This window comes from Ranitomeya variabilis, chromosome 2, assembly GCF_051348905.1.
Source record: "Ranitomeya variabilis isolate aRanVar5 chromosome 2, aRanVar5.hap1, whole genome shotgun sequence".
In the NCBI taxonomy this organism is placed as follows: domain Eukaryota; kingdom Metazoa; phylum Chordata; class Amphibia; order Anura; family Dendrobatidae; genus Ranitomeya; species Ranitomeya variabilis.
The window spans coordinates 379,589,626-379,607,836 of NC_135233.1; the positions used below are offsets into that span (position 1 = coordinate 379,589,626).

The following is an 18,211-nucleotide window of genomic DNA, read 5'->3' on the forward strand; positions in this document are numbered from 1 at the left end:
TGTCCGGCCGTCTCCTCGCTGGGCGCCGCCATCTTCCAAAATGGCGGGCGCATGCTCAGTACGCCCGCCGGCAGATTCCATTCAAGTACATTTTGATCGCTGTGGTAGGTTCTACCACAGCGATCAAAATAAAAAAAATAATAAATAAACCCCCCCCTTTATCACCCCCATAGATAGGGATAATAATAAAATAAAGAAAATATATATATATTTTTTTTTCCACTAGGGTTAGGGTTAGAACTAGGGTTAGGGTTAGAACTAGGGTTAGGGTTACGGGTAGGGTTAGGGTTAGGGGTAGGGTTAGGGTTAGGGTTAGGGTTATGGCATGTGCGGATTTGGCTGCGGATCCGCAGCGGATTGGCCGCGGATCCGCAGCGGATTGGACGCGGATCCGCAGCGGATTGGATGCGGATCCGCAGCGGATTGGCCGCGGATCCGCAGCGGATTGGCCGCGGATCCGCAGCGGATTGGCCGCGGATCCGCAGCGGATTGGCCGCGGATCCGCAGCGGATTGGCCGCTGCGAATTCGTAGCAGTTTTCCATCAGGTTTACAGTACCGTGTACACCTTTGGAAAACCAAATCCGCTGTGCCCATGGTGCGGAAAATTCCGTGCAGAAACGCTGCGTTGTATTTTCCGCAGCATGTCAATTCTTTGTGCGGATTCCGCAGCGTTTTACACCTGTTCCTCAATAGGAATCCGCAGGTGAAATCCGCACAAAAAAACACTGGAAATCTGCTGTAAATCCGCAGGTAAAACGCAGTGCCTTTTACTTGCAGATTTTTCAAAAGTCGTGCGGAAAAATCTCACACGAATCCGCTACGTGGGCACATACCCTTAGGGTTAGGGTTGGAATTAGGGCTAGGGTTGGAAATAGGGTTAAGATTAGGCTTGTGGTTAGGGTTACGGATAGGGTTAGGGGTGTGTTGGGGTTACAGTTGTGGTTAGGGTTGGGATTAGGGTTAGGGTTGGGATTAGGGTTAGGATTAGGGTTGGAATTAGGGTTACGGGTGTGTTGGGGTTAGGGTTGTGGTTAGGGGTGTGTTGGGGTTAGGGTTGGGATTAGGGTTATGGCTACAGTTGGGATTAGGATTAGGGGTGTGTTGGGGTTAGTGTTGAAGTTAGAAATGAGGGGTTTCCACTGTTTAGGCACATCAGGGGTCTCCAAACGCAACATGGCGCCACCATTGATTCCAGCCAATCTTGCATTCAAAAAGTCAAATGGTGCTCCCTCCCTTCCAAGCCCCGACGTGTGCCCAAACAGTGGTTTACCCCCACATTTGGGGTACCAGCGTACTCAGGACAAACTGGGCAACAACTGTTGGGGTCCAATTTCTCCTGTTACCCTTGCAAAAATAAAAAATTACTTGCTAAAACATAATTTTTGAGGAAAGAACAATTATTTTTTATTTTCACGGCTCTGCGTTATAAACTTCTGTGAAGCACTTGGGGGTTGAAAGTGCTCACCACACATCTAGATAAGTTCCTTCGGGGGTCTAGTTTCCAAAATGGGGTCACTTGTGGGGTGTTTCTACTGTTTAGGCACATCAAGGGCTCTGCAAATGCAATGTGACGCCCGCAGACCATTCCATCAAAGTCTGCATTTCAAATGTCACTACTTCCCTTCCGAGCCCTGACGTGTGCCCAAACAGTGGTTTACCCCCACATATGGGGTATCAGCGTACTCAGGAGAAACTGGACAACAACTTTTGGGGTCCAATTTCTCCTGTTACTCTTGCAAAAATAAAAAATTCTGGGCTAAAAAAATATTTTTGAGGAAAGGAAACACATTTATTATTTTCACGGCTCTGCGTTATAAACTTCTGTGAAGCACTTGGGGGTTCAAAGTGCTCACCACACATCTAGATAAGTTCCCTTGGGGGTCTAGTTTCCAAAATGGAGTCACTTATGGGGAGTTCCTACTGTTTAGGCACATCAGGGACTCTGCAAACGCAACCTGATGCCCGCAGAGCATTCCATCAAAGTCTGCATTTCAAAACGTCACTACTTCCCTTCCGAACCCCGACGTGTGCCAAAACAGTGGTTTACCCCCACATATGGGGTATCAGCGTACTCAGGAGAAACTGGACAACAACTTTTGGGGTCCAATTTCTCCTGTTACCCTTGGGAAAATAAAAAATTGTGGGCTAAAAAATCATTTTTGAGAAAAGAAAAATTATTTTTTATTTTCATGGCTCTGCGTTATAAACTTCTGTGAAGCACTTGGGGGTTCAAAGTGCTCACCACACATCTAGATTAGTTCCTTCGGAGGTCTAGTTTTCAAAATGGGGTCACTTGTGCGGGAGCTCCAATGTTTAGGCACACAGGGGCTCTCCAAACGCGACATGGTGTCCGCTAATGATTAGAGCTAATTTTCCATTCAAAAAGCCAAATGGCATGCCTTCCCTTCCGAGCCCTGCCGTGCGCCCAAACAGTGGTTTACCCCCACATATGGGGTATCATCGTACTCAGGACAAACTGGACAACAACATTTGGGGTCCAATTTCTCCTATTACCCTTGGGAAAATAAAAAATTCTGGGCTAAAATTCATTTTTGAGGAAAGAAAAATTATTTTTTTATTTTCACGGCTCTGCGTTATAAACTTCTGTGAAGCACCTGGGGGTTATAAGTGCTCACTATGCATCTAGATAAGTTCCTTGGGGGGTCTAGTTTCCAAAATGGGGTCACTTGTAGGGGAGCTCCAATGTTTAGGCACACAGGGGCTCTCCAAACGCGACATGCTGTCCGCTAACGATGGAGATAATTTTTCATTCAAAAAGTCAAATGGCGCTCCTTCTCTTCCGAGCCTTACCATGTGCCCAAACAGTGGTTTACCCCCACATGTGAGGTATTGGTGTACTCAGGAGAAATTGCCCAACAAAATTTAGGATCCATTTTATCCTGTTGCCCATGTGAAAATGAAAAAATTGAGGCTAAAATAATTTTTTTGTGAAAAAAAAGTACTTTTTCATTTTTACGGATCAATTTGTGAAGCACCTGGGGGTTTAAAGTGCTCACTATGCTTCTAGATAAGTTCCTTGGGGGGTCTAGTTTCCAAAATGTGGTCACTTGTGGGGGAGATCCAATGTTTAGGCACACGGGGGCTCTCCAAACGCGACATGGTGTCCGCTAAAGATTGGAGCCAATTTTTCATTCAAAAAGTCAAATGGCGCTCCTTCCCTTCCGAGCCCTGCCGTGCGCCCAAACAGTGGTTTACCCCCACATATGAGGTATCAGCGTACTCAGGACAAATTGGACAACAACGTCCGTGGTCCAGTTTCTCCTTTTACCCTTGGGCAAATAAAAAATTGTTGCTAAAGGTCATTTTTGTGACTAAAAAGTTAAATGTTCATTTTTTCCTTCCATGTTGCTTCTGCTGCTGTGAAAAACCTGAAGGGTTAATAAACTTCTTGAATGTGGTTTTGAGCACCTTGAGGGGTGCAGTTTTTAGAATGGTGTCACTTTTGGGTATTTTCATCCATATAGAACCCTCAAACTGACTTCAAATGTGAGGTGGTCCCTAAAAAAAATGGTTTTGTAAATTTTGTTGTAAAAATGAGAAATCACTGGTCAAATTTTAACCTTTATAACTTCCTAGCAAAAAAAAAATTTGTTTCCAAAATTGTGCTGATGTAAAGTAGACATGTGGGAAATGTTATTTATTAACTATTTTGTGTCACATAACTCTCTGGTTTAACAGAATAAAAATTCAAAATGTGAAAATTGCGAAATTTTCAAAATTTTTGCCAAATTTCCGTTTTTTTTTCACAAATAAACTCAGAAATTATCGACCTAAATTTACCACTAACATGAAGCCCAATATGTCACAAAAAAACAATCTCAGAATCGCTAGGATCCGTTGAAGCGTTCCTGAGTTATTACCTCATAAAGGGACACTGGTCAGAATTGCAAAAAACGGCAAGGTCATGAAGGGGTTAAGCAACAGGTGTATGAAAACAGTCAATAGTGATACATGGTTTCTCTTTTTAGATTAAAACCTTTAGGACGTCTAGAATCGAGATTAAATATCCAATACGCTTCTTTTGTCAATAATTTGCGTTTAATATCTCTGCCTCTTGCATGTGGAAATAGTTTTTCAATACCTAAAACTTGCAAAGAAGACAAGTCCCGATTGTGTTCAATGATAAAATGTTTGGCAATAGCACAAAGACGTTTCTACTAATGTGATTTGCATGAACTATATCATTGTAACGTTCATTGAACCTGGTTTTTAATTTATGTGTAGTACAGCCTATATAAAATTTATCACATATGGTGCAATTTATTTTACCCTTAAAAATATCTTTAATGTATCATCATTAAAATGTAATAATATAGATAAATAGTAGCTACCAACACCATAACTCGAAGGTATGGGCGGGGTAATAGTACAACCAGATTACAACAGGAACTCTTTATCAGAGAAAGGTATTCCTGGCTAAATCCCTATTATTCCTCCTAGTAGACTTTACACCTTCCTGGCAGTGGAGGTTGGCACCCTAGAATTCGACATGGCGCCCCTGACTGGTGGCATTATTACTATGTAAAGGACACAGTGGTGGCATTATTACTATGTAAAGGACACAGTGGTGGCATTATTACTATGTAAAGGACACAGTGGTGGCATTATGTAGGGGCACAGTGGTGGCATTATTATTATGTAGGAGGCACAGTGGTGGCATTATTACTATGTAAGGGGCACAGTGGTGGAATTATTACTATGTAAAGGACACAGTGGTGGAATTATTATGTAAGGGGCACAGTGGTGGAATTATTATGTGGGGCAGTCAGGAGCGCTGTCATTGTTCAGTTCAGGTGCAGTAATAGGGACACAGCAGCAGCGGCTCAGTATTGGGGTATCAGCAGGATGAGGATTGTGCAAGTGGGGGAGAAATGGAGACGGGGCTGGAAATGTGAGAAGTCAGATGTGTCTGTGCTTTAATCTATGCAGACGAGTCCTGTCTGGGGAAGTCAGCAGCCGCACACCTAGCAGGGCGCGGGAGCGCCGCTCTACAGACTCGTCTATAACACCACTAGCAGTTTCTGGATCCTAAACCCCAAGGGTCCCTCTTTACATTCTCCACCCTCTACTCTTGCACCAAAAACCAAGTAACCCCATGACTAAGACCCAGGAGGGTCGAAACGTTGTTTTTGAATCAGACTATATCACTTCACTGCATGTGGCTTGTATCTTTATCTTTTTTGAGATTATCTTTGGAATAAATTGTGTAAACACACTAGCAAACTAACAAAGAGAGTGTGCGGTGAATCTCTACTAGTACGTTCTGGGGCTATCACAGTCCGTTCCGCCTGCACCTCATATTCTAGACCAGAGTGCACACCATTTTCTCTTTATCGTGGTGTGTGAATGTGGCTGGAACAGAGTGCAGACTCCAGGTCTCATTCTCAGAGCTATCGGCACCTGCGATGAAGAGTGCGGGAGGCCAATAGTGTAAAAGAGGAAGTTTTAACCCTCTTATAATAACTTAGTTGCTGATTTGATTGACAAGATCGTTTAAAGGGTTAATCGGTCCCATTGGCTCCAAAACCAGAAGGGGGTAAGGCCGCAGGGTGTCAGCTCTCACCTGTGGGATTTTCATCTCTGGGAGCGTATTGTATTTTATTTTTTAAATCAGTAACTGGTGGCCATAATAAAGTATAGAGGACTATGGGGAGTGCATTATATTATATGGAAGACCATGGGGAGAGCATTATATTATATGGAGGGCCATGAGGAGAGCATTATATTATATTATATGGATAACAATGGGGAGTGCATGATATTCTATGGAGGGCCATGGGGAGACCATCATATTCTAAGGATAACCATGGGGAGAGCATTACATTCTATGGATAACCATGGGGAGAGCATTATATTCTATGGATAACCATATGTCACGATTCACACCGTGACTGTCACCTCTACATCATGGATCGGGGTGACCTTAGGCCAACACACGGCTATCACATGTGCAGGGGGCTTATCTCAGTTATCCCTCCACTGCTACACTGTGATAAAAACACACAAGGCTGTGGACCGCTTAGTTTACCGCAGGCGCTTATTTTAGTTATCCCACTGCTCTGCAATATAACACGAGCTGCAGGGATTTATGTATATCCCGCTTTACAGTTCCGCTTGAAAACTTGCAGCTCTCTGGCGCCCCCCCTTACCCTCAGGTCAGATTAGGTACTGCACCTAGGGTAATCAGTCGCCAGAAAGGCTGCCTGCTATGTACTGGCTATTTGGCACGCTGCAGCGAAGCGATATAACTACTCCCACTCAGGCAGGAACAATAATTATCAATGCCGCCGTCGCTACAATGACTCCCAAACGCACAGAACAAGGTATGCTGCCACCAGCTTCGCTTAACGGGTCCGAAGCTAACCCAAAACAGTAGCGTAATTCCTTTCCATAGACTTAGGGTACATTTTAGAGCAGGAAGAACAAAACTAGTAATTTAAATATTTTACTCCGAAAGATTAGGGCAGTGTTTATAAAAATATTACAAGGATGTTACAATAAGAGACAATTGAAAGTATGTACAAAGCAATTATAAAATAACATAGATTAAAGAAGAAAGGTAAAACTCACATGTTCTCAAATCATTTCAGGCAAAACCATGCTGGCAGGCAGAGCCCAGATGTCCCAGTGCATAGTACAGCTCCTCAGGCAAAAAACTGAAGGCTGGGTGAAGTGCAGAAACTTAAAAACTGCAGCCTCGTGACATCACTAAAGGGCTGGTTAATGATATGCAGAGGTCAGAGATATTTATGTTCCTAGACTCTGGAGACAAAAGAAATTCCTGACTGAGAAGGGAGGGACAACAGGTGGCTTTGCAGGATTGGTCACCTGCAGTTTAAAGCCACACCCTGCTCACACACTAGCTTCAAGTTACCCAGTGTCTGCCATAGGGCTGGTTTGTTGTATTCGGGGGAAGGGGGGGGGGGGGTTCAAGTTGCCATGTGCTTTCAGGACCATGGTCAGATGTGCAAAAATCCCTCAGCTATGGTTTTTACATTATCGTGACAGATGACCATGGGGAGAGAATTATATTCTATGGAGGGCCACGGGAAGACCATTATAGTCTATGGATAACCATGGAGAGAGCATTACATTCTATGGATAACCATGGGGAGTGCATTATATTCTATGGATAACCATGGGGAGTGCATTATATTCTACGGAGGGCCATGGGGAGAGCATTATGTTCTATGGATAACCATGGGGAGAGCATCATATTCTATGGAGGGCCATGGGGAGTGCATTATATTCTATGGAGGGCCATGGGGAGTGCATTATATTCTATGGAGGGCCATGGGGAGAACATTATATTCTATGGATAACCATGGGGAGTGCATTATATTCTACGGAGGGCCATGGGGAGAGCATTATATTCTATGGATAACCATGGGGAGAGCATCATATTCTATGGAGGGCCATGGGGAGTGCATTATATTCTATGGATGACCATGGAGAGTGCAGTATATTCTATGGAGGGCCATGGGGAGTGCATTATATTCTATGGAGGGCCATGGGGATTGCATTCTATTCTATGGAGGGCCATGGGGAGAGCATTATATTCTATGGAGGACCATGGGGAGTGCATTATATTCTATGGAGAACCATAGGGGGTGCATTATATTGTATGGAGGATTATGAGGAATGCAGAACACTATAAGGAGGATTATGGGGAGTGCATTATACCGTATGGATGACTATGGGGACTGCATTATACTATATGGATGACTATGGGAAGTGAATTATATCATATGGAAGACTATGGGGAGTGCATTATACTGTATGGATGACTATGGGGAGTGCAGAATACTATATGGAGGACTATGTGGGGCCCATTATATTATATGGAAGGCTATGTGGGGTAATTATACTATATGCAAGCAATTATTCAGTGTATACTGCGCTAGCGGGGACGTTTAACGCGACCCCGAAAAAGACATTGCGTTAGCGCAATCTGCTAGCGCTTAGCGCTAAACGGATTGCCCTAACGCAATGTGACCCTAGCCTAACAGGACATTTTAGAGCACTTCATGCTTCCCTCTGCCGAAAAGCTTTTTGGAGATGGAAATGTCATTCTCCAACAGGACTTGGCGCCTGTCCACACTGCCAAAAGTACCAATACCTGGTGTACAAACAACAGTACCACTGTGCTTGATTGACAGCAAACTCGCCTGACCTTAACCCCATAGAGAATCTATGGAGTATTGTCAAGAGGAAGATGAGACACCAGACCCAACAATGCAGACGAGCTGAAGGCTGCAATCAAAGCAACCTGGGCTTCCATAACCCCTCAGCAGTGCCACAGGCTGATCGCCTCCACGCCGCATTGATGCAGTAATTGATGAAAGAGGAGCCCTGACCAAGTATTGAGTGCATTTAGTAAACATACATTTCAGTAGGACATTTCGGATTTTAAATTCATTTTTCAAGCTGGAATTATAAAATATTCTAATTTACTGAGATAATAACTTTTGGGTTTTCATTGGCTGTAAGCCATAATCATCAACATTAACAGAAATAAACACTGGAAATAGATCACTCTGTATGTAATGACTATAGAATATATGAGTTTCACTTTCTGTATTGAAGAACTTAAATAAATTAACTTTTTGATTATATTCTAATTTTGTGAGAGGCACATATATATATATTTTTATTTTTTTTTGGGTGGGGGCAATAAGAACATCTGCTATGGGGCCCTATGATTTCTATGTACGCCCCTGGTCCAAGAACACTGGCCGCCTTTTCAGAATTTTTCTTTTTAAGCCACTTTTCTCTTTTTGCCTTGTGGTATTTGATGACACGGAGGAGCAGCGGAGTGTAATACTGACAGCAGAGAGGAGCAGCGGAGTGTAATACTGACAGCAGAGAGGAGCAGCGGAGTGTAATACTGACAGCAGAGCGGAGTGTAATACTGACAGCAGAGCGGAGTGTAATACTGACAGCAGAGCGGAGCAGCGGAGTGTAATACTTCTTCTTCTTCTTTTTCTTTTTTATTTTTATATAGCGCTAACATATTCCGCAGCGCTTTACAGTTTGCACACATTATCATCGCTGTCCCCGATGGGGCTCACAATCTGAATTCCCTATCAGTATGTCTTTGGAATGTGGGAGGAAACCGGAGTACCCGGAGGAAACCCACGCAAACACGGAGAGAACATACAAACTCTTTGCAGATGTTGTCCAAGGTGGGATTAGAACCCAGGACTCCAGTGCTGCAAGGCTGCTGTGCTAACCACTGCGCCACCGTGCTGCCCACTGACAGCAGAGCGGAGTGTAATACTGACAGCAGAGCGGAGCAGCGGAGTGTAATACTGACACAGAGCGGAGCAGCGGAGTGTAATTCTGACAGCAGAGCGGAGAGTAATACTGACAGCAGAGCGGAGGGGTGGAGTGTAATACTGACAGCAGAGCGGAGGAGCGGCGTGTAATACTGACAGCAGAGCGGAGCAGCGGAGTGTAATACTGACAGCAGAGCGGAGCAGCGGAGTGTAATACTGACAGCAGAACGGAGTGTAATACTGACAGCAGAGTGGAGCAGCGGAGTGTAATACTGACAGCAGAGCGAGCAGCGGAGTGTAATACTGACAGCAGAGCGAGCAGCGGAGTGTAATACTGACAGCAGAGCGAGCAGCGGAGTGTAATACTGACAGCAGAGCAGCGGAGTGTAATACTGACAGCAGAGAAAGCAGCGGAGTGTAATACTGACAGCAGAGCGAGCAGCGGAGTGTAATACTGACAGCAGAGCGGAGGAGCGGAGTGTAATACTGACAGCAGAGCGGAGGAGCGGAGTGTAATACTGACAGCAGAGCGGAGGAGCGGAGTGTAATACTGACAGCAGAGCGGAGCAGCGGAGTGTAATACTGACAGCAGAGCGGAGTGTAATACTGACAGCAGAGCGGAGGAGCGGAGTGTAATACTGACAGCAGAGCGGAGCAGCGGAGTGTAATACTGACAGCAGAGCGGAGTGTAATACTGACAGCAGAGCGGAGCAGCGGAGTGTAATACTGACAGCAGAGCGGAGCAGCGGAGTGTAATACTGACAGCAGAGCGGAGCAGCAGAGTGTAATTCTGACAGCAGAGCGGAGCGTAATACTGACAGCAGAGCGGAGGGGTGGAGTGTAATACTGACAGCAGAGAAGAGCAGCGGAGTGTAAAACTGACAGCAGAGCAGAGTGTAATACTGACAGCAGAACGGAGCAGCGGAGTGTAATACTGACAGCAGAGCGGAGCACCGGAGTGTAATACTGACAGCAGAGCGGAGCACCGGAGTGTAATACTGACAGCAGAGCGGAGTGTAATACTGACAGCAGAGCGGAGCAGCGGAGTGTAATACTGACAGCAGAGCGGAGCAGCGGAGTGTAATACTGACAGCAGAGCGGAGTTTAATACTGACAACAGAGCGGAGCAGCGGAGTGTAATACTGACAGCAGAGCGGAGCAGCGGAGTGTAATACTGACAGCAGAGCGGAGCAGCGGAGTGTAATACAGACAGCAGAGCGGAGCAGCGGAGTGTAATACTGACAGCAGAACGGAGTGTAATACTGACAGCAGAGCGGAGGGGTGGAGTGTAATACTGACAGCAGAGCGGAGGGGTGGAGTGTAATACTGACAGCAGAGCGGAGGAGCGGCGTGTAATACTGAAAGCAGAGCGGAGCAGCAGAGTGTAATACTGACAGCAGAGCGGAGCAGCGGAGTGTAACACTGATAGCAGAGCGGAGTGTAATACTGACAGCAGAGCGGAGCAGCGGAGTGTAATACTGACAGCAGAGTGGAGCAGCGGAGTGTAATACTGACAGCAGAGCGAGCAGCGGAGTGTAATACTGACAGCAGAGCGAGCAGCGGAGTGTAATACTGACAGCAGAGCGAGCAGCGGAGTGTAATACTGACAGCAGAGCAGCGGAGTGTAATACTGACAGCAGAGAAAGCAGCGGAGTGTAATACTGACAGCAGAGCGAGCAGCGGAGTGTAATACTGACAGCAGAGCGGAGGAGCGGAGTGTAATACTGACAGCAGAGCGGAGGAGCGGCGTGTAATACTGAAAGCAGAGCGGAGCAGCAGAGTGTAATACTGACAGCAGAGCGGAGCAGCGGAGTGTAACACTGATAGCAGAGCGGAGTGTAATACTGACAGCAGAGCGGAGGGGTGGAGTGTAATACTGACAGCAGAGAAGAGCAGCGGAGTGTAAAACTGACAGCAGAGCAGAGTGTAATACTGACAGCAGAACGGAGCAGCGGAGTGTAATACTGACAGCAGAGCGGAGCACCGGAGTGTAATACTGACAGCAGAGCGGAGCACCGGAGTGTAATACTGACAGCAGAGCGGAGCACCGGAGTGTAATACTGACAGCAGAGCGGAGCAGCGGAGTGTAATACTGACAGCAGAGCGGAGCAGCGGAGTGTAATACTGACAGCAGAGCGGAGCAGCGGAGTGTAATACTGACAGCAGAGCGGAGTTTAATACTGACAACAGAGCGGAGCAGCGGAGTGTAATACTGACAGCAGAGCGGAGCAGCGGAGTGTAATACTGACAGCAGAGCGGAGCAGCGGAGTGTAATACAGACAGCAGAGCGGAGCAGCGGAGTGTAATACTGACAGCAGAACGGAGTGTAATACTGACAGCAGAGCGGAGGGGTGGAGTGTAATACTGACAGCAGAGCGGAGCAGCGGAGTGTAAGGCTACTTTCACACACAGCATATTTGCTGCGTATTTTTACGCGCGCGTATTTTGCTGCTGCTTTACCTGCGTTTTTTTACGCAGGCAAAAAACGCAGCTGCTTTCACACACTGCGTTTTTTGCTGCGTTTTTTGCAGCTGCGTTTTTTTCAGCATTGTGTACTGAAAATAAAGTTTGTTTGAAAAAAAAAAAAGGGGAAAAAAAAAAGAGTCATTGATGTCATTTCCTGTCTTTATGACTCAGAATACAATACACACTGGAGTTAACATCATGTCGATTCTGCCAGCTGCAATGGCCTTGAGCCAAAGACGCCTCAGCAAGCGGAACAGACATCAGCTGGGGTTCATTATGATTGCTGAAGTCCTTCGCCGCAGACTGGTAGGTACCATGGATGTGACTACTAGCTGTTTCCGTGCGGTGTGTCTCGTCTCTGTCTCCCCCAGTGCATGTTTGGAAAGTATTCACCTCAGTTGTTTAATCACTAAAGCGCCCGTCACACGGCACAATATCGCTGGTGACATCGCTAATCTCTATCGACTTCCCGTCAGCCTCTTCGCGCACAATATCGCAAGCAATATCGTGACGTGTGATGCCCGCTTATTAAGGTATAATTTTTTTTAACCCCTTCCCGACATGTGACGGTATAGTACGTCACATGTCGGGACCCCCGCTTTGATGTGCGCTCCGGCGGTGAGCGCACATCAAAGTCGCGACATGTCAGCTGTTTTTTACAGCTGACATGTGCGCGCAATAGCGGCGGGTGAAATCGCGATCACCCGCCGCTATTAACTAGTTAAATGCCGCTGTCAAACGCTGACAGCGGCATTTAACTACCGCATCCGGCCGTGCGGCCGGATATGAGCGCATCGCCGACCCCTGTCACATGATCGGGGGTCGGCGATGCTCCTCCATTGTAACCATAGAGGTCCTTGAGACCTCTATGGTTACTGATCGCCGGTGGCTGTGAGCGCCCCCCTGTGGTCGGCGCTCACAGCACACCTGCATTTTAGCTACATAACAACGATCTGATGATCGCTGTTATGTAGCAGAGCCGATCGGGCTGTGCCTGCTTCTGTTGAGGAGAGCCATAAGATCAAATACTTAATTAACCTCAACACATAAGGTAATGGAGGGAAGCAACCCATAACATGTATTGTTTAACCTTACATAAGTTTTCCTCAGACAAAGTAAGACACTTAAGATGGCTGCCATCTCCTCTACCAGAGCCGTGTGCTCAGGTATATGAACAATGAAGACACTGAAGATGGCTGCCATTTCCTGTTTCAGCAGACCATGCGGTCTGGTATCCAAGATGACGCCCACCCAGATGACCTCATGGATCCACCCACAGTGACGCCCACTTTGATGACCTCACGGACCAACCCACCTTGATGACCTCATGGATCCGCCCATGGACTTGCTCATGCCCAACCCACTAACCAATGGAATACATCCGATCACTCCCATTTTAGAACTAACCGAGCCCCCTTACAGGAGATATATAACATTGTGTTTGACTAATAAATCGCTTCTTGGAGCTGAGCCATACATTGATCAAGGAGAGTTACAGCTGACTGTGTCTGGTGTATTTCTTTAGTGCACATGATCAATATACATTAGGCCAGGAGTAGGCAACTAGAGAATTGAACATTTATATTAATTGTTCAACCATAATATTTGGCCGCCCAACGGGGGGCCAGCAGAGGAAGAGCCCTGAACCCTGGAAACCGGCGACTGGAACGGCTGGATGCACTGAGTACCCCGAATCTGGAGACTGATCAACTCCTTAACAGAACACGGTAAGTCTGCTGATTTTTATAATCTGTAGTCTTTACCTGTGTCTTTCGGGGTATCCTGTGCAGATTGCCTGACCGTGTCCGGTTTTCTTGGTATCTGTAAGACGGCAGAAAGGGTATCTCCGCTGCTGGTCATTTAATTGCAAGAACCGTCACGTTTTAGTTGCCTACTGCCTGTTACATGTTGTGAAGAGGGGAGATGATTGGTAGTAAAGAAGAGAAATATTGTGTAAGGACAGTCAAAGCAGGTTAGTGTTTACAGAGGGCTACAGGCAAGTGATAAAACAGGAAAAACAGGGTATGTACTGGTAGGTAAAGAAAAGCATTGTGTTTGGAACAAAGAAGGTTTCTAGGAAAGACAAAGCAAGTGTTTACAGAAAGAGAACCATTGTGTTTGGAACAGGGCAGGTTTGTTTTTAAAGAAGGAAAGCAAGCAAGTGTAGAATAATAATAATTTTTGTCTGTGGTATACGGTTGTCGCCTGTGATAAGATTTTCAGTTCTGTACAAGAGGACTAGGACCTTGAGTGAATTGACTCGGCCTAGGGGGACCCGGTAAATCTTGGAGCGAGTTGGCTCAGTTCGGGCATAATAAATTGTGTAGCGGCTCATTGAAACTTGGAGCGAGTTGGCTCAGTTTGGGCCAATTAAATTTATAGTTTTTCTTTTTTTGCCCCGTGACATCGAGTGAGTTGACTCTGCACGGGGACCGGTAAGTTAGGGAGCAATTTGACAAAGTAGGGAATAATTGGTTTGTAAAGTACGGAGCACGGAAGTCAGACAGGGACCACGTGACAAGAAGCAATAGGAGCTGAGTACTGCAGACTCAGTTCCCTTTAGAATCTCAGGTTTGAGTCATCTCCCCCGTCTTATTGTTTGTTTGGTGTTTGTTATCTTGATAGATAGATATATATCTATAGAAAGATGGAGAAATTAATGCAGTTCTGCCGTATAGGCACTAAGCCAAATTCAGATGGCAAGTTAGACTCATGCACATTAGTAGCGACTCGTGAAGGGAAGAGTCATATTAAGCAATGTAAAAAGCTTATGAAGTTGTGTGGAATGCCAGAAGGGGGAAGGTTGCAGCCCCTGGACTGGAAGCTTGTCTTGAAAGAAAGAAAAGGTATCCTAGAAGATAATGGATTGTTGTCTACTGCTAGGGCATGGGAAAGAGTCTCTGAAAGTTTGTATAGAGAAAATTGGATAGAGGAGGAAAGGAAAAAAAGAGGTAGAGTTTTGACCTATGTGTATTACAAAAATATATCCTGTGAGCGGCCACCACCGTATAATGGTGGCTCAGAGCCATGTGGTAAATGTAATGGTCGCCATTTTGTTAATGGCCAATGTGTTAAATGTAATAGCAGCCAAAATGGTGGCTCAGAGCCATGTGGTAAATGTAATGGTCGCCATTTTGTTAATGGCCAATGTGTTAAATGTAATAGCAGCCAAAATGGTGGCTCAGAGCCATGTGGTAAATGTAATGGTCGCCATTTTGTTAATGGCCAATGTGTTAAATGTGATAGCAGCCAAAATGGTGGCCCAGAGCCAGGTGCTAAATGTAATGGCAGCCATCTTGTTGGTGGTAAATACAATTCTGATAGCAGCCATCTTGGTGGTGGTAAATATAATTCTGACGGCAGCCATCTTGGTGGTGGTAAATATAATTCTGACGGCAGCCATGTTGTGGATGGCAAAGGTGTTAATTCTGACGGCAGCCATGTTGTGGATGGCGAATGTGCTGCTCCTGGTGGTGAACATCTCAGATTAAGGCTACACACCACATCACCAAATCCTTGTTACCCAGTAATGACCACTAACGGCCAATACTATATTCCTTCGGGAAGTGAACAGGCTTTACCCATGTTTCCTATCTCTGTTGTTTCCAATGGGGCACCAACCCTTTCCTCTATCACTCCTGTTGTGAATCCAGCAGTCCTCCCACCTGGATCGTCCCCAGCACCTACCCTTTCTACTGTCACTTCCACTGCCAATTTAGCCGCACACCCACATGAGATGCTCCAAGCAGCGGCCTCTCCTCCCAATGCTTCCACAACAGCACTCTCACGCAGCCTACATAACCCTATGCCCAGTACCTCACAGGCTGTCTCGCAGCCAAGCGCACACCTGTATGGGACGGTGGCGACTGTATCAAGGGGGGGCTCAATGTGGGAGGGGGATACCAATAGCACAGGAAGCACAAAGGGGAGGGAATGTTGGCAACCTATTTTTGAAAAAGAACTTCCTGAGGGACCCTTGTTAGTGGTGGGAAAGGGTGATATAACAACAATGGAGACAGACGCTATTGTTAATGCTGCCAATTCTCGGTTAGAGCACAATGGAGGTGTAGCTAGAGCTATAGTGGAAGCAGGAGGGGCGACTATTCAAGCTGACAGTCATATCATTGTTGAGTCACGTGGTCAGATAGCTGTTGGGGACATAGCGGTGACTAAAGCTGGCAATCTTCCATGTAGAATGATCATACATGCTGTGACCCCTACTTATGACCCTATTCATCCAGACGTTAGTGCTCAACAACTTCGTGCAGCAATAACTCGCATTTTAGAGTATGCAAATATTAGTGAGCACATTGAGACCTTGACAATTCCCGCCATTGGTGTTGGCATTTTCGGTTTCCCTGTTCATGCATGTACAAGGGAAATCGTTGAAATTATAATAAACAAGTGTAGCCCACCAAGCATTTGCTGCCTTTCTGAAATCAGGTTAATTAGTAATGAAGACAGGACTGTTAAAGCTTTTAAGACTGCCTGCATCACCTGGACCCCACACCATGATACTGGAGCTGCCCAAATAGAGCCCCTCATTCCAGGACTGTTACCTCCTCCTGCTCCTCATAAACAAGGGATTACATCTGTACTCGCGGTGCCATCTCTACTCCCGCCTCAGGTGCCGCCACCAACAGTGCCGATGCTCATGTCTGAAGAGCCCACCCTCTATGTCAAGTTTACACCCCAGCAAGCTGCTACTCTGTTGAACCAACTTCCAGATCCAGAAAAACAGCCGATGCCTTTCTACAGGAGCATGCTTCAAATACAAAGGAATTACTCAGCCACGTGGCAAGATCTCATTTCCCTGGCAAATCTTAAAGCGGGCGATGCATATTGGCCTGTTATGGAGGCCGCATTCAATGATGCCTCACTTGCCAGTGACACCACATGGGACTCTGGTATTTTGTTTTGCCAACAACTTAAGACATGGGCCTCGGATAAGTTGGCGGATCAGTCAACATCTTTCAAGGATGTCACGCAGGAACCAGGGGAATCAGTGGAGAGATATCATGCTCGTTTAGCCCAAATGTTTAATGACCTTGGCTTCAGTAACCAAATAAAAGTTCAACGGACACTGCTCGTCTCCTCTTTTGTTGAAGGCCTACGAGAAGCCCTGAGGAAGCAATTTCAAGCAATCAGACCTGAATATGCTACATTGGATCCTAAGGATGTTTTAACAATAGCTAAGGGATTCGAAAAAACACTCCCTGAGAAATTGATACCCTCAAACAAAAAGACCCATATTCTATGGACTGATGTGCAATATCAAAACCAGCAACTTCTATCACCTCGTAGCAAAGACGTCTGCTTCAATTGTGGCAACCCAGGTCACCGAAAACGAGATTGTAGGGTCCCTTTCCCAAGACGCAGATTCAGGAATCACAACGATGATAATCGCAGATTCAACTATCCTCGTTACAATGACCAATACTACGAACGACCACTACAAGCTCAGATGCATCCCGATGTCAATCACACCGCAGCTCTGATGGATCTAAGTACCCGATAGGACAAGGGCAAGCCCGTGTCCACTACTTTGGCTTCCATGTCTGGTCCTATAGCCAAAGTAACTATCAACGTTCAAGGCAAACCCTTACCGTTTCTTGTGGATACAGGTGCAGCCAGAAGTGTTATCAGATTACAGGACCTGCCTTTTCCCGATCTGATATCCTCTGAAGCCGTGACATGCGTGGGAGTGGATGGCAAGCCTACTTCTAACAAGCTCACCCGTAAGATACAGGTTGGACCATACGAAGATATGTTTATGCGTCTAGTAGTGTCCCCCACTTGTCCTACCAACCTTCTGGGAGCAGACCTTCTCCAAAAGCTGAGAGCAACTATAGCTTATTCATCAGATGGTCTCACCATCACCATCACTGACCCGCTCGATCCGAGCGAAGAGTGTCAACTTCAAGCTGCACCTCTGCTTATGATGATGGATGAAGCTGCTAAAACAGTCTCGAGTGTTCCGCCAGAAGTAATGTCACAAGTTCCATCTACTCTATGGTCTACTGGCCCTGAAGATATTGGACGTCTTGCTGTGCCCCCGGTGCGGGTCATTCTTAAACCTGGAGCTCAGCTTCCAAGAGTGCCCCAATATCCACTCAAATCTGTCCAAGAAGAGTCTTTAGCCACTCAAATCAAGACTCTCTTGGAGAACGGGGCACTAGTCAAATGTAACTCTCCCTGTAACACACCTTTGTTTCCAGTAAAGAAGAGGACATTAAAAGGAGAAGCTCCAAAGTATCGTATGGTTCAAGATCTCCGGGCTGTTAATGCAGCAACTGTACTAGAAAGTCCAATTGTGCCCAATCCACATACATTGCTGTCGGAAATACCATCAGATGCAGAACGTTTCACTGTCATAGACCTGGCCAATGCTTTCTTCAGCATACCACTGCATTCAGAAGATTGGTACCTGTTTGCTTTCACTTAC

At 46.0% G+C, this 18,211-nt stretch overlaps 2 protein-coding genes across 3 annotated transcripts in view; one reads left to right on the forward strand and one right to left on the reverse strand.

The window, feature by feature from the left end:
- The window catches only part of LOC143806153 (class I histocompatibility antigen, F10 alpha chain-like), a 200,250-nt gene that overhangs the window by 26,564 nt on the left and 155,475 nt on the right, over positions 1-18,211 (reverse strand). The gene's annotated exons all lie outside the window — the stretch shown is intronic.
- On the forward strand, positions 11,747-17,284 carry LOC143808951 (uncharacterized). Its single transcript, XM_077292127.1, has 2 exons — positions 11,747-12,072; positions 12,877-17,284. Exon 2 carries the CDS (start codon positions 14,414-14,416, stop codon positions 17,282-17,284), a length of 2,871 nt encoding a protein of 956 aa, XP_077148242.1. The 5' UTR covers positions 11,747-12,072; positions 12,877-14,413.

Excerpts from the sequence above, each read along its gene's own strand:
- LOC143808951 (XM_077292127.1), top strand. The coding sequence starts at position 14,414 with ATGGAGAAATTAATGCAGTTCTGCCGTATAGGCACTAAGCCAAATTCA.